The sequence below is a fragment of the Branchiostoma lanceolatum genome, chromosome 17 (assembly GCF_035083965.1).
Source record: "Branchiostoma lanceolatum isolate klBraLanc5 chromosome 17, klBraLanc5.hap2, whole genome shotgun sequence".
Lineage (NCBI taxonomy): Eukaryota > Metazoa > Chordata > Leptocardii > Amphioxiformes > Branchiostomatidae > Branchiostoma > Branchiostoma lanceolatum.
Window position 1 is genome coordinate 18,259,540 of NC_089738.1, and position 23,728 is coordinate 18,283,267.

At 43.0% G+C, this 23,728-nt stretch overlaps 2 protein-coding genes across 6 annotated transcripts in view; both read left to right on the forward strand.

The window, feature by feature from the left end:
- On the forward strand, nucleotides 1–21,034 carry LOC136423514 (cytochrome P450 3A29-like). 4 transcript variants are annotated; one of them, XM_066411702.1, is made up of 14 exons: nucleotides 12–146; nucleotides 1,326–1,419; nucleotides 1,722–1,774; nucleotides 2,350–2,446; nucleotides 2,791–2,907; nucleotides 14,561–14,649; nucleotides 15,099–15,247; nucleotides 15,885–16,018; nucleotides 16,319–16,403; nucleotides 17,174–17,334; nucleotides 17,661–17,749; nucleotides 17,967–18,104; nucleotides 18,716–18,878; nucleotides 19,586–21,034. In XM_066411702.1, the coding sequence occupies exons 1-14, from the start codon at nucleotides 79–81 to the stop codon at nucleotides 19,661–19,663; spliced, it is 1,515 nt and encodes a 504-aa protein (XP_066267799.1). In that variant the 5' UTR covers nucleotides 12–78; the 3' UTR covers nucleotides 19,664–21,034. The 4 variants fall into 4 exon arrangements, with proteins under 4 accessions (XP_066267798.1, XP_066267797.1, XP_066267799.1 ...); XM_066411701.1 differs by lacking the exons at nucleotides 14,561–14,649; nucleotides 15,099–15,247; nucleotides 15,885–16,018; ... (2 more) ...; nucleotides 17,661–17,749; nucleotides 17,967–18,104 and adding exons at nucleotides 3,341–3,429; nucleotides 5,487–5,635; nucleotides 6,175–6,311; ... (1 more) ...; nucleotides 7,071–7,159; nucleotides 7,532–7,669 and having other exon boundaries at nucleotides 1–146; XM_066411700.1 differs by lacking the exons at nucleotides 14,561–14,649; nucleotides 15,099–15,247; nucleotides 15,885–16,018; ... (4 more) ...; nucleotides 18,716–18,878; nucleotides 19,586–21,034 and adding exons at nucleotides 3,341–3,429; nucleotides 5,487–5,635; nucleotides 6,175–6,311; ... (3 more) ...; nucleotides 8,123–8,285; nucleotides 9,130–9,561 and having other exon boundaries at nucleotides 1–146.
- Nucleotides 10,539–23,728, forward strand: part of LOC136423515 (cytochrome P450 3A24-like) — a 20,168-nt gene continuing 6,978 nt past the window's right edge. The window contains exons 1-4 of one of the 2 annotated variants that reach the window (XM_066411705.1): nucleotides 10,539–10,697; nucleotides 22,607–22,700; nucleotides 23,150–23,202; nucleotides 23,623–23,719. In XM_066411705.1, the coding sequence (XP_066267802.1) occupies nucleotides 10,630–10,697; nucleotides 22,607–22,700; nucleotides 23,150–23,202; nucleotides 23,623–23,719 (312 nt within the window). In that variant the 5' untranslated portion in view covers nucleotides 10,539–10,629. Of the gene's footprint in view, nucleotides 10,698–21,773; nucleotides 22,019–22,606; nucleotides 22,701–23,149; nucleotides 23,203–23,622; nucleotides 23,720–23,728 lie in introns of those variants that run through there. The other variant, XM_066411704.1, reaches the window with a different exon arrangement.

A 23,728-nucleotide genomic window follows, 5' to 3' on the forward strand; every position in this document is an offset into this window, starting at 1 on the left:
CTGGACTTGCGGTGCGTCAGCGTACTGAGAGGTCGAGCTGTTAATGTTCTGGTCTGAAGTCTGCAAGAGAGTTACACCATGTTGGACCTGTTGCCGTTCTCCCCTACCTGGATGCTGGTAGGACAGTGTGGGGTCCTGCTTTACCTGTAAGTAGCTCCTTAACTACGTAGTAACGGGTGGTTTGACTTTGCCACAGCTATCCTTAGCCGCTAATCAGTAAATAGTGTCAATGAACAACGAGTTACCAAACAACCCTCCTTCTGAATGTTTCTACCTGTATTATGAAATCCATTAATGTGTTGTTACGTGGGGGGGGGGGGGGGGGTAAAGTAAGTTTGGCTGCACTCACTGTTTGTATGACGCTGTGATCAAAAACCCTCAGCTTCGTAACGACATAAAGTTTGATGATAAAGTGAATGTTTTGTTCTTGAGTGTGGGCCAGGGGAGGGGGAGGGGTGCGTGATGTTACAGCCTAAACTATATACGATACCTAAGGTACAACTGCGGAACGATCTCCGCCGACATTAAATCCCTGGTCCAAAAATAAACGCCAGTCCCAGGTAGAAAGTTTGCGAAGGAAGGTAAGCGAAACGCGTGTTGAAAAAAGAAACGAGCAATCCGTGGAAATGTTGTTCAAATAAACAGATCGTGTTCTCACCCGCCCCCCCCCCCCCCCCCACCCCAACAGTCTTTGGTACATTTTCGTAACTATTATGTCCATAACTAGATGAGCTAGCATGTGGAGATAAGAAAAGCCAGGTGTTCTCTTGGGACAGTTTTGTTTTGTACCCACACTAGTCGATTGGAAAGGTTATTGATTGTTTTCATAGGATAGAGTTTCAAATAAGAGGTAGTCCGCATAGCCAGTGTTTTTTTGGTGGTGGTGGGGGGGGGGGGGATGAATAAACCCTTCCGCGGACAGACTCCTGGCGCAGTATTCCCTTGTTTGCCGAATTCTTCGACCCCTACCCCCCACTAGAAAGGCCAGGTGGAGGCTAGATATGGTATCTTTCGATCGTTTCTGACAATGATGCTCTAGAAATGAATCACGCTATTATGCTATGGTACTGGTGGTCCAGGTGGGACATCATTGTCCAAGGGCTTTTCAGTCACATTCATGAAAATTAGGCAAATGTACCCTAAAATTGACATAAAACAGCATAAGTATGTATTCTGGCATATCTGTAGTTTTTGAGATCACAATGATGCATGTTGATTTTGGGTGCCGTAGCAGTTTTTCTACAGACTGAAATTTTAAAACGATAATCTTGGTGCAAGTCCATGTATAAGTCCGATGATAATGATACTGTCACATTCTCCTTCAGGTACCTGGTGTGGACGTATTCAACCTTCAAGAAGATGGGAATCCCTGGTCCGAAGCCCCTCCCGCTCTTTGGAAACTACCTGGCGTATGGGAAGGTTGGTATCTACTCTTGTAAATCTGAATCCTCAAAGTTTTTAAAACCTGCCCGTTTGATGACGTATCGTTGACTTACACCTACACGTAGACGGCATTTATTTGCACATTTCTTTGTGTTTTTGTTGACTTCCATGACCAGACCTTCGGTCAGGAGGTAACATAGGAAGAAAGGGCTCATATTGCGATTATAGCTCATATTGAGTACCATTCTGACAAGCAACATTTCAATGGTTACATTGCTTAGGACCTGTTTACCTTTTCTCTGCCTGGTGTAACCTTTGTTCCAATGTCTTGAACCCAGGGAGTTCACTTGTTCGACAAGGAATGCTACGAGAAGTACAACAAAGTCTATGGGTAAGGTCTAATTGCCTGTCTTGAAGGTGATTATAATTGGAAGCAATATTTGCTTTGTAGTTGAATTGACGTAAAAAATGGAGGGTAGTAGCCGTTGCTAACCGATGGCAGAAGCGTACAACTATCGTGAGTCGTGACCATTGTCGATCGCTTCCTGGTAGGATAGAATGTGAAGTTATTTTGGAGCTATAGGAATCTGCAAGTATTGTCTGTGTTGCGCCAAAGATAGTTTCTCAAGCAAACTGGATAAAATTTCGAAACAGACGTTTCAGACAGCATCCGCTATCTTTCGTCAGTGACTAAAGAAGGATCTGGTGGAACTAGGTTTTATACCAGAACTCTGAATAGATACGTTAATGAAGGGAAGACAATTTCAGATGGTTTAGGATAGTAAGTTAACGGACAAAGTTGTATGCTCATGAATCAATTAGCTCCTGTTGCTTTAGGAGCTAATACTGTTCGTCGGGGTGGGGGGGATCGGTGCGTTGTCCCAAGTGCCTGAAAGTTTGACGCGTAGACCCCCTTTTCTGTTGAGGGAGGGATTGTACATTCTCTCGTTGTCTGTCTTATTTTAGGTACTTCGAAGGTAGGCTACCAAACCTGATGGTCGGTGACCTGGAGATTATTAAGGAAATCACCGTGAAGGAGATCAACAAGTTCACTAACCGAAGGGTGAGCAATTCTTTTGGTAAACACTACGTGTATGGGGAGCCTTACTCACATCAACACACCGTAAGAAGATCACAGCCACCGCAAAGCTAAACAGTGGTTTACATCCAGTGCTTTACTGACGCATAACGTATCGTGTGTTGTCCAGTGGTTAGCATTTGGACCAAGAAGTCGGGAGTTCGAATCTCTGTGCGCATGATTGCGAAGGTCACTTACTCAGGAGCAAAGGATTACTGTTTGACTCTTAACTAAACCAATTTTCTACACCACTCATTCTAGAGAGTACATGTACTTTGCTACCTTTTACTCATACTGTAATAGTCAACGTATCATTGTCTTACGTGCAGACGTTTGATGGTCAAGGTGAGATTTTCGACCAATCTCTGCTTAGCCTGAAGGATGCTGACTGGAAACGGGTCCGAAGTGCCATCACCCCAACCTTCAGCTCCGGGAAACTCAAGCAGGTAGGCAAGCAAGAACCTTAATCATTCTTTTGAATTCTAAATCTTGAACATTCAACCTTAAGCTTCGGTGAACGCGATTATCATATGGAAAATATGTAAATCAGAAAACATAAGCAAGCAAACATACCAGAAACAACTCCATGTGAACTAGTAGGCCCTTCCATTGACCCCATGACCTGGAATGTCTGTCAGCTGGTACGCAAGGTTGCTACATTACTCACTTTCTGTCACTGTGGTGAACGTGACTGGAAAGTAGAAAATGCATAATGCGGAAACACAAACAGACCAAAACCTAATACAGTAAGTGAATTTGTAACGTCTTCCACTGACCCCATGCCATGGACTGTCATGTCTGACTAACGACTAGTTCTACCACCTCTAAACTCAACTTCCGTAAGGATGACTGTGGTTCATGTGTTTTCTATAATCTCAGATGGCGGCGCTTGTGGAGCGATGTGCGGATGGACTCGTGGCTGCCATGGCGGAAAATGAGCAGAAAGGGACATCGTTTGACGTGAAGCGGTGAGTAGTGTATTCATCTGTACTCTTTTTTTATGTTATTTTGCTTTTGGAAAGACAAAGACGACGTGGCACGTACTGCACTCAAGTGTTTATAAGTTATACTAACAGTGCCACGTACAGAGAACAATAACCCATTTTTAAACCTAAAATGAGGTGGAGTGCGGAAAGTCGTGTAAAGTGCCTTTGCCAAGGGCACAGCATCAGTGGCGTCAGGGGATTCGAGCCCGGGACCGCTCGGTTCTGGGTCGAACATCCTGCCGTTACGTCACACGACGCCATAATTTTTTGCGTTTCGGCGCCTTCGCGCCGGAACGCAATGTCCTGGCTTTTACCTTCGATGCATGCTCGATGCATGCTGGCATGCTGTTTGGTTCAACACTGTGTCGCACACCAGAAGACCTTATATGGCAATACGTTCCCAAATCCTTGTATAGCCGTTGCCTTATATGGCAAGGGAGCACGAAAAGGCAGGCAGGCTAGATTTGCATGACACACAGGCGGGCGACCGCATGTAACTGCTACAACTGTTCGGAAATATCATTGCATTGTGGTTTCGGACTTTGATATCCTGAAAAATGACCATATTACATCTATTCCACAAGATTGCAGAAGAAAAAAAAAATGATTTCGTCAAGAAAACGACCAAAAATCGACATAAATGATACCATATAGTGAGGTTATAGCATTATGTACAGAGTGTCGGGTTACGTACCGCAGCTTGGCCCATCTGGCAACGCGAAGCACTTCGGACTCAGAAGTTCCGGGTTCGTGTCCGTGCATGGATTTTTTTTTTTAGATATTGAATATCAAAAATATATATTGATATTATATTAATCTATCAATATCATATTTATGAATATCATTTTTTCATTTTTTTTCATTAATAAATAAAGAAATATTTTATATTTGTTATTTTTAAATATTCATTTAATATATACAAGGCCTTTGTCTTATGAACAGGACTTCATAGATTCCAAACCCGGCATTCGAATTTTTCTGTTCATTGTAATGGAAAATACCGTGCAGCGGCTCCTATGCGCGGTAAGATGATTCTTGCAAAACACTCGCCACTAAACTTCTATCCCCGATGTAAACAGAGGCTCTTGATGTTGTTTGCAAAACAGCGATCCTTTGTTACAGTAGCAAATGCTCCATTGTTCAGTATCGACTTCATTCAGACAACACGGACGTGGAAAGTGGCGCCGCTCGGCACAAAACTATGGGAATTTTCATGAATTTTAGCAAAATTACCCAGGAAAATAAGGAAGAAATGTTGTAAATGCGGAAACCAGAATAATACGGATGAGGTAGCTGTTGATTTGTTTGACATTTGGTAGTCATTTTAGATAGAACCTTAGCTGTTATGAACTTCTATTTCACTTAATTACCATAGTGCTGATGATTCAATGGTGCTTTTTCAAATTTTATGTTTTATTGCGTGCCATGTACATAATTACATTGATAGCTTTTATAATGAGCCTATTGTACATTTTACAAATAAGTACAAGTTGTAGGCCAAGACCAGCTTTTTCAAAAGCACTTAAGTTAAGTGACGTAACTTCAAAATTGCTTTCCCCAATCTACCTTTCTCTATTAAAACAGTACTCATTTCCCAAAATGACAATTTTTCTTATAGACTGAACAGCCCTTGAGTGACTTTCTCTGGCAGATTTTACTTCAAGTAAAGGGAAAAGACAATTCACACTCATAAACGTAGCCGAAACGCCAGCTTTTTTGAAAAGCTCTTGTTTATGTACTCATTGTAAACGCAACGATACAGCGTAACCATACAGCCGAAGATGGTACGACTGCGTAGTACTAAGGAAAATGCAAATTATCCAAACATAATATTCACCAGAGGTGAACAAATGAAATGATAGCGATGCAAGCCTGGCAAATGCATCGACCGAATTAGCGAGAAATTTACAATGATGAATAGAACAAGAAACTCACGAAAACTCTATTTCACGGTGGTATGAGATCTTCGATTTCTTGCTTGTCTTTGCTGTCGGGCTCTCCAGACAATAACTATCTTTACTCTCCGACTTTACCGACAGTCTTGCCGGCGGCTTCACCATGGACGTGATCTCCTGCACCGGGTTCGGAGTGGACGTCGACTCTCTGCACAACCCCGACCACCCGCTGGTCACCAGCGCCAAATCGTTTTTCGTGTTCAGCTTCTATAATCCTTTGGTCATATTGATATGTGAGTATCGAACTTTCGTTACCAGTCATACAAGCCCGGAAAATACCCCCAAAAATCAAACACGTACAAAAAGACGTTCTAGAGCAGACAACCAGGGGAGGGGGTTAACAAACGTAAAGCACTTCTTCACGACGTCTAACGCTATCTGGTACTATCCTGTCCTGACCAAGCAATCATGTCCAGACCATAGCAAGTTCAGAATGGATGATAAAAACGGACTTTCCGCTGCAGTAACAAGGAAGGCCGCTAGGAGGCTCCAACTTGACCTTGACCGTTGTCTTCCCTAGACCAACCAACAGACCGAATAGCATCACAATCAATCCAAATCTTTCTAAGTAATACGCTGACCAAAGTTTGCGGAAACAGAAACACCTCAAAACAGCACCTCCTTCCACGAAGGTTACAAATGCGTATCGGTCCCTGCACTTTCATTCGACGTTGGTATGTGCCACAAATAACATGTGTAAAATTCCATGGACAGCATTGATGTTGTGTTAGTATCTCACAGCTGATCAAAACCAATGTTTCTCTCCCCACAGTTTTATTCCCGTCACTAGCCGGAGTCCTTGCACGCTTTGGGGTCACCTTTTTCCCGAAGAAGTCCTTGGACTATTTCTGCGAGGCTGTGGACACAGCTATCAGCATGAGAAAGAGCCAGGCGACCGGGACGGATAAGGTATGAAAAAGAGACTTAAGTCCCTATTACACATAGCCAATCATGGCCTCCCGAACTTCCCCCATCATGGTTAGGGGTGGTTCTGCAAAGCCCCGGTTACCTACCTACCTACCTAGTCCCTTGACCTCCATGTCGTGGGGGGGGGGGGGTAGAAATGAAGATGGACATCTGTCTCCAGACTCGTCTGTTTCTTGCAGCAGTCAGCTTGCGTCTTCATAACAGTTTGTTTATAATCTGTGTTAACATATTATCAGTAGAGCTGGTTTCCGCTTTTAAGACTAAAAGTCTTATCCTTCTTATACGATTAGTGACGATAAACCATTTGAACATTCCCAGAAACGGGTGGACCTCCTCCAGCTGATGCTTCAAGCTCACAACGAGGAATTGGACAAGAAGGGAGCCAACGACGCCCCCAAGCACGGCATCTCCAGTATGGAGATCAAGGGGAATGCCATTACCCTGTGGCTTGCCGGGTACGAGACCACAGCCAACACCCTCACTCTGACGCTCTACAACTTGGCCATGCACCAGGAGGCACAGGATAAGGTCATTGAGGAGCTGGACGCTCTCCTGGAGAAGCGCGTGAGTTGGATTAATTTTATGCATCTTTGGAGCAACAATGATAATCTCTCACTACTCTACCATTGAGAATTTCCAGCGTACCACTAGGTCTCCTGTAGCTCACATCATTACACTGTAAAAAAAACAACTTTCTTTCTCCATTTGAATACGAATGATTGAATAAAAGCTTTCCATCAGGGCAAGCTGGACTACGAGGCTGTGCATGATCTGCCCTACCTGGAGATGTGCATCAGCGAGACACTGAGGATGTACCCTGCTGCTATGAGGTAGGACACCTTCTGTTATTTGGTGCGGACATGCCACTATAATAATAGTACTTGTAGAAAAGAGTAAAGGGAAATTTGCAATCAATTGAATTGATCGGGAGTCCAGTAACGACGAACAATTCCCGGGTTCAAAGAACCTGTAAATACTACACATAGAGTAGCTCTTCATGATCAGTGAGCGAAATTTGATCGAGATAAATGTGTGTATAGTACTTAAGGACTAGGACTGGGCTTCGATATCATTTCTCTTTTACCTCCATGAAAAACGGGGGTATGTGTGTCTGTGTGTTTTTGATTTTGGATATTTTGGTCAGGGTACCTTAAGGACCTCGAAATGAAATGTATGTCAAACGAAATATGTTTTGTTGTTAGGTTCGACCGAATTTGCAAGGAAGACACGGAGGTGAAAGGACTGCACATCCCAGCAGGCATGATCGTCAACGTGCCCGTCTACCCCATCCACTACGACGCAGACATCTGGCCGGAACCTGAGAAGTTCAAGCCAGAGAGGTAAGTGGTTTTCCTTATACGACACTTGATGAAAATCTGCTAGACACTTGATGAAAATCTCCTATTTCATTACTAGAAATCGATCTTAATCGATGGTGAACCGTAAGTTCCAACGTAAAAATTGGACTTACCCAAATCTTCGATTGTCCAACTCCAGTCTGTAAAGGAATGAGCAATTCACCGCTTCTGTGACGTCATTTCATATAGATAGAGCACGTAAACTGTGGATGTTGAGTTGCAGAAAGCTCATGGCGAACGTTATTGGATGGTTGTAAGGCCCTGATGTTAATTAATGGCCTCTTCGTCGATTGATGCGGGTTGCTAATAGCAGTAGGTTGCTCATTCCTTGACAAAGACTTGAGTTGGATAGTCACAAATTTGGGTAAAATCCAATGTTTGTGTTGCAAATAGACTGCACAACCTTGCGTCAGATTGACCGAGTACTTTTTGCAGGTTCACGAAAGAGGAGAAGGAGGCCCGTGACCCGTACGCCTACCTTCCGTTCGGCTCTGGCCCTAGGAACTGTGTGGGCATGCGCCTCGCACAGCTGGAGCTGAAGTTTGGTCTGGCTAAAGTCCTGCAGAAGTTCCGCGTCGTCACCTGCGACAAGACTCCGGTAAGTCTCAACATATAAATACTATGAATAAGTTGCAAGAAACATTCCGACCGTTAGAAGAATTAAGAAGAACACTTGACACATATAGCCTCCGTTGCAGACTCCATCCGCCTGTTTTCTTATCATATTCTTTTTCTTATTGCTGGCCGAGAAGGGAACTTCGCAGATCCATATATTACCTACAAAATGGGACGATCAGAAATCAGCATACTGGAATTTTTGTTTCATTCAGTCCTCCTGTGACATTATGAATTTTTCGATATCAATATCTAACACACAGAGCTGGATCTTTTGACCAAACGCATGCACGGTTTAGGTAAAGTTTTGAAAATACGACTGAGCAATGACCACGTCAAACCAAAGGCTCTACTTAGCACCCAGCACTTATGGACACACACCGCAACCGGTAGATTATGAGCAAGAGGGTTGGACACACGCTGCTAACAGTAGACTAGGCCTGTTAGGCCCTGTCACACTTGAACGTATATTCAAGGGCGCATGAGCTCCGCAGTAACTTTTTTTTTCGGTTTCAGTAAATTTTGCGGGGAGGAAGTTGTTTTCTACTTTGACCCACCATTGAGCAGTCTAGCTATCAAACCAAAGAAATTACTTCTTCGGTTGCAAACTGAACCTAAACCAAAAACATGTTGATACGCAACCAATGCGGACTTGTTTATACGCACAAGTGTGACAGTGGCTTAACAGTAGACTCTAGGCCCCTGTTATAGTGGCCCAGTGGCTATTGAAACGGAGATAGGAACCGCCCCTGTACCAAGAGTTGTGGGGATTCGATGTGTTTATAAACTTATGATCATGTTAACATTTTGATTATTGCCCACCTCAGATCCCTGTCAAGCTGAAGAACACCTTGGGCAACCAGATAGAGGATGACGTCATCCTGAAGGTGGAAGCTCGTACTTGAGGTGACCAGAGTGGATCGAATGCTGCGTACCTAAAGCCCCCCTCACACTTAGAAACTGCCGCTATAACCAAAATGTTTTAGCAGCACCTTTTACATTCGTTAGCAAACGCATTCCACAAGAATATCGTGTAGTCAGATATGCTTAGTATACAAATGTATAACATTTATTCTGGGCCTCGTTCTTATAATAAGCCCATGCCACTAGTGCACAGATTTTTAGTACGTGCCATATTGTCTACGCACATGGCCATAGTAAGTGCCATAGCTTCTGATGTTCTGTTTGTTTTGAATTGTGTGTATTGTGTATTATTAAGTAAAAACGTGAATAAAAGGACTGTATGTCTTTGCTATTAATATTCCATTCCTCTCTTGTATTTACCTTCAGATAATGAGATACTATCAAAGAACACTTAGACCAATAATCAGCGTTTCCGTCCTATCAATACCATTGTACATTCGTTAGCAAACGCACTGCATATAAATATATATATATATTGGTACGTACCAGAAGTAGCCAGACACTTGCCCATATAAGGTACGTATCAGATATATGCTCATACATGTACAAGATACCTGTTAGACATGTGCCCATATAAGGCTTGCTTGTGTCAAGTCTAGGTTTCTCCGGTCTCGAGTTGCGATGGCTGCCCATATAAGGTTGTTTACTTATTATCTGTTTGCAAAGTGGCAATGGTTTTACTACAAACACTTACGTATTGTCAGTAAATGGAATCGGACATCCGCGGAAATGTTTTTAGGCCGCATGAAGGTGTGAGTCCGAGGATTTTCATACGTAATTATTAGATAATAGTAAAACCATTTCTAATGTTCCTAGATATCTAGATAAGATATCTACCATATATATGCCCATATAAGGTGCTTATCAGTTATGGACCCATATAAGGTAATGTTAAGCCTTGAACACCAGTGACTTACAATTCTGCAGTCCGATGGTATAGGAGGAAAATGCCGTCATCAGTATGTATAGTCCATGACTCCATTTAATTTGCTTCATAGTAAGACATTTGCCTTGTGCCAGCATTTACGGTAAGCGACATCAACAAGTGAAGGTAAAAGAATAATCATACTCATATCACTCCACGGTGATCACACACACACAATGCCTTTCGTACCTTTATAGAACAAAAACAAACAGAGGCTCTAAATAATTGCAACATTTCGCAACCAGCTTCGTTCGTCCGACCGGTCGAATTAAATGTTGAACCAGAAGTTTGCCACATCACTACACAACATGACGTCACTGTTTACAAAGTGGCAAATAATTAACCGCGCTGTGTGCATAAAGAGCCAGGGTCGATCCCGACTAGCTGCATTTCAAGCAACAAGCGGTCTCTGCAACACGCCAGCTTTCCGAGCCCTTCCAGACGACAGTTCCGCTGATCTGCGTGAAGACTAGCCGCCATGTTGGAGCTGCTGCCTGTCTCTCCCACCTGGATGCTGGTAGGGCTGTTGGCGGTGCTGGCTTATCTGTGAGTAGTCGCTTAACGCCGTAGATAAGTCTCGGCGATGGTCTAAAAATGTCGCCGGATTTCACATTCATCTTTCGTCACAGTTGCTGGCTATGTATAGAACATACTGTAAATGCAAAAATAGTCGCGGTGGTTTTATGTTATTTCAAAGCGAATTTACAACCTGCCGCAAAACTTTTTGCCCGCCTATGACTGTAGCGCTACTATTGGTCCAAACGTGAACTTAAAACCACTACGAACATTCTATTTTCTCTCTAACGCCAAATAAAAACCACGCGAACTTGAATGCATTTACAGTGACACGATAGCCTAACTTAACAATGAGATTCAAAAGATCACGGGCTGAACAAACAATCTACAGTGGGAAAAGGAGCAATTGTGAATGTAATCTATTGGGAATGGTCTTAGACCTTACTCTTTTTGCATGCATATATGGCATTGTTCACAAACTTTTTGCTAGTAGATCTGTGATCATTCGTTAAGCCCCCGTCACACATTACCTTCCATGGCCTCCCGAAATTCCCCAGACCATGGTCCAGGGAGTTGTTGGTTTTTGCTTAAGCCCCCCTCTCACTGTACCCGCGGCATGCTGGCGGCGTCGCTGCGTCCTAATCTGTGTCCTAAAGTATGACCAAAAAGTGTCCTAAAGTATGACCAAAAAGCCAACAAAACACACAAAGCTTAAAATATTACTTTTTTTTTCGATGAAATTGAGTGCTTTGTAAATTCGATCGGCCGCAGTGACGCCGCCAGCGTGCCGCGGGTCCAGTGAGAGGGCCGGGGGGCTTTACCGCTTACTGGTCCCTTGACCGGGGTGGTCGTGGGGGCGCTCTGCAGCTGAGCACACTGCTTCCCTCCATTTTTGTTTAAACAAAGGACACTTGTTGATTGTAATCTACTGGCTGTCTAAACTATGTTTCTGACTTGTTCGTCGTTAAGGATTGCCGTGGACTAAAACTGCCCAGACCTCGGTCGGGAAGTCACGGGTTGGGGGCGAGGTCAGGGGAAGGTCCCGGCTGTGTGACAGGGCTCAGTTTACTTACATCAAGGAGGTATATAAAACCTCCTTGCTTACATTCAGCATTATACCTTGAAAGAACCACATAGGCAGAGGTTGACCAGAATACATAAATGTCTTGATTGTGTGCCACGTATGTTCTTTGACACCTTTAGGTTTTTGGTGTGGCCTTATTCCACCTGGAAGAGACTGGGCATACCTGGCCCCAAACCCTTACCGCTGTTTGGGAACTTCCTGTCATACGGAACGGTGAGTAGCTTTCATTCAGAATTCCTGGTGGAATCTTCGACTCTCCTTGGCGTTCCCTTAATACAGCTGTGTTCAGGAATGCAACCCCTAGCTGTTAACATGCAAAACCTAACTCAGGGTTGGCCTCCATACACGGAGCAACTTGATGACCCTTTGCACACTTTTGACGCCCCCGGTTACTCGGGGTCACATCACACTGAATAAACATCGGGACACAAATAAGTGAGGCGCATTAGGGTTTTTGCTATTTCTGATTATGAGTCACAACCAGGAGTGAAATATCTATGAAAGTGTTTCTTTATTTGTTTATTTGTTTATATATTCAACCAGGGGGAGGGGGGCTACGGCGTTTTTCAATGTGCCCTGGGGGCAATCCTCGTAGGCGAAGGGAAATACGCCGTTGAATAGGCAGCGTGCTTACAAATGGACGCGGGGAATTACCATAAGAAATTAATTCCGAACAATGTAGAAGCGTTCGTCTTTCCCCGGCAACCCACAGCAATATCAGTGACATTTCCTACAGCTAGTTGCTATTGGCTGTAAAAGTTGGCTATAGATCCTCTAGTAAACTGTTTCCAAAGTTGTTTTTTTTCTTGGGGTTCCGGATATCAATATTTTCTTCATCATTTACTGAATGCTACTGCTTTTTGTTGCTTTTCAAAGGGCGCGGGTCAGTTTGACCAGGAGTGCTACAGGAAATTCAACAAAGTCTGGGGGTAAGTTCACTTTGCCATAATTTCACTTTATCGTAAACTACGATATTCTTCGACTGCAAATGATTAACACTGAATTATAACCAAAAACGACACGCCTGGCACATCATCATTTCTCTCTCTCTCTCTCTCTCTCTCTCTCTCTCTCTCTCTCTCTCTCTCTCTCTCTCTCTCTCTCTCTCTCTCTCTCTCTCTCTCCCTCTCTCAATGACAATGATGATAATGGTGATAATGATAATGACACTGAAAATCCCTCTGATGCATATGCATACCGGCAATGTCAGAACTGCACATTTGTAGACGTAACAGCAGACAGAGTACCTAATCTATCCCCTCTAGTTGCAAAAGCTAACAAGTATCGTCTATCATATTTCAGGATTTTCGAAGGCCGCCAGCCGATCCTGCTTGTTGGAGACCTGGAGCTTGTGAAGGACATCACCGTGAAGGAGTCCAACATCTTCACCAACAGAAGGGTGCGTGACATGTGATATATTTACTCAACAAACAAGACTAACTTCAATACAGCAATCTATTCTTAGTATCCCTTACTCAAGGCAGGTGTTATGCTGCTAAAAGGAAAAGAAGTAGCATATTCCAAGTGATTTTTCTTATCTACAAAGCATGGCCATGGGATATTGCAGTATTTACATGTATAAATATTCGGTCTGTTTTGGTGAAAGTCTCCCAGATAAATCCTGTAGAATGAATAACATTTGCCCCTTCGCCTCATCAATTGCTTACCTAACGCTATACATACTAACTGAACCTTCAGAAACAGTCTAAGAATACGTCGATGAAGATTACACATTAGTAATAAGACACGCCAAATAGCAGTCACTCAAGTAACTGGGAACGATTTTGGAAACGTTCAGATTTTTCAAGTAGCATCCACTACTGTGATTGTGACTGTGATTAGTGTCTGAGAATACTTAACTTGACATTTCAAAAAGCAGCATAGGTCGTATTGAGGTCACCTGCTGGCGCCGAATGGCAACCGCCCATACCCTTGCGACAGTTCCACAAAGCGCAAGTGTGGAGCAAATATGTATCTTGTGTATTATTGGGTATTATGTGATTGTAAGCCCTGCAGCAGTTCGGCACTGGCTGCCATTGCACGGGTAATTTCGGACCAATAAACCATTTATTATCATTATTATTATCATTATACGTCAATGGTGTTAAGAACATGCCTGAAATTTGCCACTGACGTCATCATATGACCTTGCAGATATTCGAGGGTCAGGGTGACCTTTTTGAACACGGACTGACCATCCTGAAAGATGCTGACTGGAAACGCGTCCGAAGCGCCATCTCGCCGACATTCAGCTCCGGGAAACTCAAGCAGGTATGTAAACCCAGAACAAGAAACCCAGAACAAGAAGATGAGGTCTGATATCATCTTTGTGAAAGACAGAATGCTATCTCAACCAAGACAGAAATAGGAGTGGATAGTTGTATCAGCATTTCTCGAAAAATTGTCTTTGTTGCTTCTAATTATGGTTAGATAAATGATGTTAGCGATATGTTTCCAGGTCAGCAATGTCATTAGCATACAATGCTCAACCGCTATGGAAGTCCATTTGTAAATTATCTGTTTAATTTAAATCTTAAAACGTTTTCTACACTATAATTGTTGCAGTCTTCGTGATATGCGGAAATGATGTCATACAGAAACGGGGAATGCATTGAGAGATATTCTTTAGTTACATATAGACCATGAAAAGAAAGTACGTTAGTTTTTTGGCGGCGTTTCAGGAACGCGCCAAACAGTATGTTATGTTGCTAGTTGACAAATATTCCAGGAATCCCACGAATGACTTCGCGGAATCTGTGACATGTTCCACGCATGCGTAGTAACTATCTAGTTATGGTTTATAACACAGATGGCGTTAGTGGTTGAGAGGTGTGCGGACAACTTTGTGGGCAACCTTGACGAGAACGCGAAGCAAGGCGCCATGTTTGACCTGAAAGAGTGAGTATGGCATACTCGTACCTCGAATTGAGGAAAATATTGAAAATCATTTATTGCATTTCGGGAACAATATTCCCGCACGAACATAACCTTCTTGGCAAATGAACGTTACTTTGTTATACGCTGAAAGAAACGAATTATATCAAACAGCTTCCGTTAATTCCCCTAGCTCTCACCATTTGAATAGCTTACAAAAATCCATATCACTACTAAAATCAACAAAGTTATGATACAAAACGTGGGTCTCTTCATTTTCCACTGCCTTCAAAAAAGAAGTCAAACCCAACCACAACCATAGTCAACCTTAGTTAACTTAGAACTTTCACAGTAGAATAGACAACTATTTTTGATTCCCATGTATTTCCATGTACTTGTTTGTCTGCAATTAATCTCGGGCATGAACTTGCAATAAAGTTATCTAAAGTTATCTATTTGTTATTCCACCCCAGGCTTTCCGGTGCCTTCACCATGGACGTGATTTCCGCGACAGCGTTCGGTGTAGATGTCGACTCTCTGCACAATCCCGACCATCCTTTCGTAGCAAACGCTAAAAAGCTGTTCGACTTCAATTTCTTCAACCCTATTACAATCCTCATATGTGAGTATTGGAGGTCCACTGCAAAGGCACACATGTGCCTGCCATAGTCAATAGTATATATAATTTTTAGGCTTCATTAAAAACCATGACGTTGACAGACTTACCGTAAATGCATTTAGGTTCGCGTGGTTTTTATTCCGTGCTAAGGGGGGAAATGGAGTGTTTGCGGTGGGTTTAAGTCCGCGGCAGCGCTATAGTCACATATTGCTCCAATATTGGAAAAAAAGGAAACGGTTAAAAGCTCGCAGAAAACGGTCGCCCCGAAAACAGCGAACATGAAACCATCGCGAACATTTCTGCATTTACAGTAGTGTGTCTGGTTCCTATTGAATCCCTCGGCATTTGTTTGACAATTTGGCTTGGATTTGGATTTATTGGTTTTGCAACAGTACAATACACGTGGGACACAGGCAGCTATTGCTGATGTCGTGACCCACACACATAACGTACCCGATTTTTACACTTGGGTGGAGTGGGGAAAATCGTGTTAAGTGCTTTTTTCCCAAAGGCACAAGATCGGTGGCAGCAGGGGATTCGAACCCGGAACCCCTTGGTTTTGAGTCGAAAATCCTGCCGGTACACCACAAGACCCCACAACGAACGAACTTTAAAATCATTGTTCTTTTTGTCCTCTTAGTTCTATTCCCTAAGTTGGCGAAGGTCGCTGAGAGCCTCGGATTCAGTGTGTTGTTCGACAGAAACGTGCTGAGCTTTTTCGGCGCGGCGGTCGACAACGTGATTGACATGAGAGACAGCAACGAAGATGAAGCCGTAAGACATATATTTTTACTTAACTATTGCTTTGTCTTGAAAGAGTAAAATCTAGTTCATAATCTACAAGAAAACCATTTTTGTTATCACGACTGTTGATTTTAGTAAGTTCATGTTGTTCACAGTGGACTAGTACCATTTACTTCTTCGTAAATGGAACTGTAATAATTAGTTATCAACATGAATGCAGTGCCACACTGTCCTTGTCTTTGTCCAAAATAAAGGAAATGGAAAAGTCATATCGCTCTCGTCAGTTGCTGCTCACACTGTTTACCACTATTCAAACATTTCTTTTTTTAGAAACGGGTGGACTTCCTTCAGCTGATGCTCAAGGCTCACAATAAGGAACTGGACAAAGGAGGGCCAAGCGACATAGTCAAACATGGTCAGTGATCTCTAATATGTTGTTTTACGTCGTTTTTGGACAGAAAAAGACGTAAAGAGAACAATATACCCATTTTTACACATGGGTGGATTGAGGAAAGTCGTGTAAAGTGCCTTTCCCATAAGGGCACAACATCGGTGGCGTAAGGGGATTCGAACCCGGGACCGCCGGGTTCTGTGCCGAACACCCTGCCGTTACGTCACACGATTGTAGCTCTAGTATGTTAAAAATATGCAGTTGTTTCTGCCGACAAACGCATCGTATTGAGCAATATGAACGGCTGGATAACAGAAGGGCGGTAACACAATTTCTGGGTGTATCCAATGTTGATCATCATCAATGTTCAATTGATTTGTAACATGCTAACTATAAAGACAACAACCGGTTGTTACGAAGATATCGGAACGTTTGTCCCAACAAACGTACAGAAGTGCTATGGGGTAATGGAAAATGTCTTTATTAGTAATCATCATCATCACCATTCGCGAGCATCAGGAGCTGATGCATGACGGCTACAGACATGCGTAGCTAGATCACGCCATGTTTGTCTACTTTCGGCGTAATCCCTCAAGGCAGTTATGGTGATCCCCAGCCCTTGGAGTTTATTGAAGATCTGGTCTTCCCATCTTCCCCTAGGACGACCTCTTTAGCTTGGGCGTTTCCATGTCGGGCGGTTCCGATGAAGTCAGTTTAATGACGTCCTGAGTAGGAACCGCCCTGGAGACGGCTATCACCGATACCTACCTGTCCATGTGTGTTTCACCTCTTAGGTGTTTCTAAGAAGGAGATCAAGGGCAACGCCGTGCTGTTCTGGGTTGCCGGGTACGAGACTACGGCCAACACGATCTCCCTGACAGCCTACAACCTGGCCTTGAACCAGGAGGCGCAGGATAAGGTCATCCAGGAGGTGGACGCCATCGTGGAGAAGAGGGTAAGTCGATTCTAAGGTAGAGATGTCAATTGCCTCATGATGACAAACAGACAGAAATATACAAATTCGTCACTACCTGGTATTTTCTTATAACCAGAATCATTCATATCAACGTAATCTAGTCTATATTCATTGTGATTTGGGGGCATAAGTGAAAAAATGAATTTTCAAAAGTTTCAAAATGGCCGATTAAAGATGGCGTATCCCCAGGGATAGCTAAATACACATGACGTCATTCTATGACGTCATTTTGACGTTAACGTATTTACCATTTGGGTATTCGGCAACTGTTTAGGGCTCTAAAAGTACTCGCTTTCGTACTACAGGGGAAGCTGGACTACGAGGCTGTGAACGAGATGCACTTCCTGGAGATGTGCGTGAACGAGACCCTGAGGATGTTCCCTGCTGCTCAGAGGTGCAATGAGTTCATGTTGTCTCCTATTTCCTTTTTTGTTTGTTTATTTGTCTCTCTGGGTTTTTTTTGGTGTGCGTGTGTGTGTTAGTTTCACATCAAGAAGAGTAGGGGCCACCCGATGGGCATGGCCAAATTTGGGACATAATTTACAGGTCAGTGTACAGGTGTCGTTTCCGTCATTAGATGACCACTGTTATTCCTCTCTGGCCATCTTCAGGTTTGATCGTGTCTGTAAGGAAGACGCTGAGGTAAAGGGGCTGCACATTCCGGCGGGAACCATCGTCAACGTGCCCGTCTACGCCATACACTACGACGAAGACATCTGGCCAGAACCAGAGAAGTTCAAGCCTGAGAGGTACGGAATAACAAAGTTCATCTATTCACAACCTAGTACCTATCTTGATCTTGATCTTGATATGATACTGGGCAACACCCCTCTTGTTGGGGTAAAGCGCCCAGGGGAGTGCGCTGCGCTTTTATTGTCCTCTGACGTGCAGGAGCACCACCTCCTTGAATTTGGGAGGGTCAGCTATCTCCATGACCGTCTGTCACCTCCAGGGCAATACTGACTGGCACTTTTTCACGCTGCAGCTAGATGTCGCTGCTGCAGTGTAAAGAATGAGGTCCCAAACATTTAGTACATACAGACACCAGACAACATTCATTTACTCCTTGTTTAATTAATTGACGGTCACATCATTGCCGGCTATTGTAACGCCTTGGTTGTGGACAATGGAACTTTGTTATAGGCATTTACCAACGTGATGAAGTTATTCACTTTTGAGGGGTACGGGATCAAAAGGACCCCTAATGGTTTCCGGGCACGCACAGTGTGCTCTTTTGACGTCTTACAATGAGAGGACCTGCTAAGATCAATTGATACCAGTCGACATAAGGGCTATGTTTTAACCTTTAGATCCGTACAAAGATGTTCATATTTAGCTGACAAAGCTGTTGTTTTCACAGGTTCACGAAAGAGGAAAAGGAGGCACGTGACCCGTACGCCTACCTGCCGTTCGGCGCCGGCCCCAGGAACTGTGTGGGCATGCGCCTCGCTTTGATGGAGGTTAAGTTTGCCCTGGCCCAAGCTCTGCAGAAGGTCCGCTTCGTCACCGGCGACAAGACTGTGGTGAGCAGATATCAGAAACTGCCCTTTTTTTTAAAGAAGATTTTACTATTTTTTAAATGGATTTTTTTCTAAGTCTTGGCAAAGGAAAGAGCCAGTACAAAACCCCCATACTGGCACTGTCCTTTCGTTAATCTATTGCATTTTCAACTGCAGTATTATCTCATTATCATCATCATCATTGATAGCTGTAAACAACACTAAGTCTCACAGTTAGATTTGCAAAGGTTAGATGTGACGGGTCGTCAAGTGTAATATAACCAGCTACTGCCACGCCGCGTGCCTGCGAAGCTGATGTGTTACGACGAAGGGCGGTTCACTGACGAACGAGCACTATGATAATGGTTTTATTCGATTCAAACAATCTAACAGCGAAACACCACATGGCAGCCACAGGCTGAATTGCGTGGGTTTTCGTTAGAATAGACAATAGTATCAAAATATCAAGATGACTTACATACCAATTACTGACATTTGACTAGTTAAAATAGCTTCAATGAAAGCCTATGTTACTTACACGGTATATAGAACATTTCAAATTTGACAAACAGGAGTATTGCGTATTGACGAAAGTACGACTTCAAAGAATGGGCTGGAATTAACAATATACCAGATGTTGTTCAACAACCGTATCATATATGGAACTGCACTTGCAACATAAGCTCGTAGATACATAAATCAACATCTTACCGTTCTGTTTATCACTTCAGATACCCGTCCGAATCAAGAACACCCTTGGGAACCAGATTGAGGGAGGATTGTGGCTGAAGGTGGAGACCCGTACTTAGGAGGATGTCTACAGTGCGCCAGATGTCTAGAGTGCACCAGATGTCTGCAATGCACCAGATGTCTGGATTGTGGTTGCCCACTATCATGGCTGTAACTCTTTGACATTACCTCCATATTATGATGCACCATTGACCACAAATTTCATTCATCAAATTTTACCCACTAATAGGCTTTTGTATATTTGGAAGTTTGTAGACAGCACGTTATACTCACGTTCATGCCAGATGTGAGCAAAACAGTTTTTAGTTCCGTTTATAAAGGTTAGACATCCAGATAAACAATAAATAGATAAAGATCATTCAAACTCTACAACTGGATAAAATCCGGAGATTTACTTCCGGATGTTTCGAGTGACTTCTATCACTCTACTCCATCGTCACCATAATGAACTGGCAGAACGAATAAATACTAATACATCTAACTGGACAAACCCGAGTGAACATTGCAAAGTCGTCAGTTCTAAGTTGTTTGTCTTCCAACACGTGTTTGATATCAGTTGCAGAGCTCGTTGTTTGTGAATCTTTGTTAAGTTTGTCTTGATGTAACATTATTGAATATGTGCACACAAAGTAGCGGTAAAGATGCAAGGGTTGGCTGACAGCAAGTTTTCAGATGACTTTTCTTACTTACTGTAGCGTAGCATATAGTGTTAAGATTCAATGCCATTCCTAGGATGATAGAATTTGTCTACTGTGTAATCTACATGGAATTGAGAATGAGGTCCGTTTCCTATTTTATTTCCCTTTTTACGACAGTTAACGCCAAACACTGTTCGACAAAATGTACACCTTGACAAGAAACCTGATATCATTTTGGAAAGAGATGAAACAAAACTTAACTGGTTATTTACGGAGGGGATATTTGAACTTGCTTCATACATTCAACAGGCTTGGAAGAAACGTAAGCACTGTATCTATTCATAACAAGACAACAACAAAAATACTTCAATGGAATGATTTGATCCTATTTTTGCATCTAGTTTTGGTTTTGTTTTTGTTTTGTCTCTACCCTGTCATGTACTGTTTTTGACTATTATATACTGAGTTGATATACGTCTTGTTGCCTTCAACAACTTTTCTTTGAATTTAATTTATGTTCCTTTACCACTTGCTTTCTTTAAATTTAAATTGATTTAAATCAATGTAACAGGTGTGTCCATTTTGTGTTGCCACTATATTATGTTCATATTATTTTGTGTTCCTCATTACTGCTATTATTATGATTTATTTCTGAATATCATCATTTATTACTGTACCTCTACCAACACTCCTATGTCAAGTTTATGTATTCAATCGGTGTCCTATAAGTCCGTATGGGCTGGGCGACTTTATTGAGTCGCAGGACACGAAAATAAAACATTCATTCATTCATTCATTCATTCAGTCATTCAGTCATTCATTCAGTCATTTATTCATTCATATATATTGAAACGCGACAAAGCATCTGCGTTAATACTTTACGCTACTACTGGATATCCGTATATCCTATATTTATTAGATGATTGCCCATGCAAGGTAAGTATTAGATATTTGCCCATATAAGGTACGTATTAGATACGTGCCCATATAAGGTAAGTATAAAATATGTGTCCATGTAATGTACGTATAAGGTATTTGCCCATATAATGAAGATATTAAAGTTGTGCCCATATAAGGTACGTATTAGAGTTGTGCCCATATAAGGTACTTATTAAGTATGTGCCCATATAAGGTGCTTTTACTTGTACCCATGTAAGGTAATGTTACGTCTTAATTAAAAGAATGAATGTCCATAAATCAAATCTTACACCAGTGACTTAACATTCAGTTTTGCTGTATATATCAATAATTGCTATAGTAGAGGAAATACCGTCATTATTATATATAGCCCGTGACCTTTCAACTTTGGTGGACCAGAGTTCAACGACTCCGTTTGCTGAAGGCATTTGCCTCGTGACAGGATTTACATCGAAAAGTGAATGCCTTTCGTAGCTTTATATATCTTTATATATCTTTCGTCAGTCTTTCTTTCATTATACGGCTTACACAACATATCGTAACATATTCGTTCGTCCGACCGGTCGACATCCTGCTGACCCTGACGATTGCCACATGAGTACGTAACATGACGTCACCTGTTTACGAAGTCACAGGCGCATGACTCACAGCTCGCTGTGTGCACATAAGGCCGGGGTCGATCTTGACCACTCACCGTATTTCAAAGCAACAAGTGGTCTCTGTAACACGCCGGCACTTTCTGAACAGTTCCAGACGACAGTTCTGCTGATCGGCGTGAGGACTAGCCGCCATGTTGGATCTGCTGCCTTTCTCCCCCACCTGGGTGCTGGTAGGACTGTTGGCGGTTCTGGCTTACCTGTGAGTAGTCTTTTAACGCCGTAAATAAGTCTCGGTAATGGTCTTGTTCAAAATGTCGTCGGATTTCACAATCACCTTTCGTCACAGTAGCTGGCTATGTATACACGTTGGTCTAACTACGGCACTCAGAAGATCACGGACTGGCTGCCGAATTTCAAACAAACAATGTACTTGTGTGAAAAGGACTGATTACCAATTTAATCTATTCGAAGTTGAATCTATGACCAGTCTTAGGCTAAACGTTTTGACCTTGTTCACTCACGTTTCGATCAAAACTAGTCAAACATAGCCGACCATGGCCTCCTGACCACTCCCTAAATTCCCCAGACCATGGTTGGGAGTAGTTGCGAGTACGTCTAGTCATGTACAGGACGTGAAATGGTTGTGACTTGGTCGTCGCAAACGATGGGCGTGGGTTAGAACTGACCCAGCACGTCCCCAACCTCGGCCGGGTATTGTTTTGCGGCAAGGTCAGATCAGGGGAAGGTTCTGACTGTGTACAAGGGCTTTTACATCGATTACGTTAGACCTTGAAAGAACCACATAGGCAGAGGTTGACCAGAATACTAATGCTTGGGTTACCCTTAGGTATTTGGTTTGGCCTTATTCCACCTTCAAGAACCTGGGAATCCCTGGCCCCAAGCCCGTGCCGCTGTTTGGGAACTACTTGTCATACGGAAAGGTAAGTGTCCTCCTTTCAAGGTTTCTGGTGGTGTCTTCGACTCTCTGTGATTTTTCTTACAAAGACAGCTGTCTTCAGGAGTGCACCCCTAGCTGTTAACATGCACAACCTCACTCAGAGTTGGCCCGGAAATAAGCAGCACATGACCCTTTACACACTGACTTCGACGCCCATCATGGCTACTCGGGTTCACATTGCGTTGAATAAACATTCCTAGACAAACAACTAAGGCTCCCCAGGGTTTTGGGTATATGGTAATTGAATTGAATTAAACAATGTGGAAGCGGTCTGCCCCCCCCCCCCCCCCCCGACAGAACAAAGAAACACAGTGCCATTTTCCTACAGCTAGTTTCTGTTGGCTGTAAAAGTTGGGTATAAATCCGTTAGTAAACTGTTTCTCAAGTCGCATTTACTGACTGTTGTTCACTACTGGTTATTGTTTTTCAAAGGGCGTGGGTCAGTTTGACAAGGAGTGCTACAAGAAATTCAACAAAGTCTATGGGTAAGTTCGTTTCGTCATTAAGTCAACTACGATTGACTGCAAATGGTAAGACGACACACACTGCCTGGCATTCTCTTTCCCCTTTCTTTCTCTCTCTCTCTCCTTCTCTCCCCTCTCTCTCTCTCTCTCTCTCTCTCTCTCTCTCTCTCTCTCTCCTCTCTCTCTCTCTTTCTCTCTTCTTCTTTCTCTCTCTCCCATCCCTCTCCCTCTCTATCTCTCTGTGTATGTTCCACCAGAGAAGGTGTCTATAATAATTTCAAATCGCCTTGATGTAAAATGATATTGATGACAATGACGAAGATCACAGTGATACTGAAAATACCGATGTCATCATCACTGCACGTCTGTAGACGTAACAGCTGATAGAGTACTAAATCTACAACTGCTAGTTGTCTACAAGTATCGTCTATCATATTTCAGGATTTTTGAAGGTCGCCAGCCGATCCTAGTTGTGGGAGACCTGGAGCTGGTGAAGGACATCACCGTGAAGGAGTCCAACATCTTCACTAACAGAAGGGTGCGTCAT

Excerpts from the sequence above, each read along its gene's own strand:
- LOC136423514 (XM_066411701.1), top strand. The coding sequence starts at position 79 with ATGTTGGACCTGTTGCCGTTCTCCCCTACCTGGATGCTGGTAGGACAG. Across the intron at positions 2,447-2,790 it reads ACAAGTTCACTAACCGAAGG|ACGTTTGATGGTCAAGGTGA; the intron begins GTGAGCAATTCT and ends TCTTACGTGCAG. Across the intron at positions 6,312-6,647 it reads AGGCGACCGGGACGGATAAG|AAACGGGTGGACCTCCTCCA; the intron begins GTATGAAAAAGA and ends GAACATTCCCAG.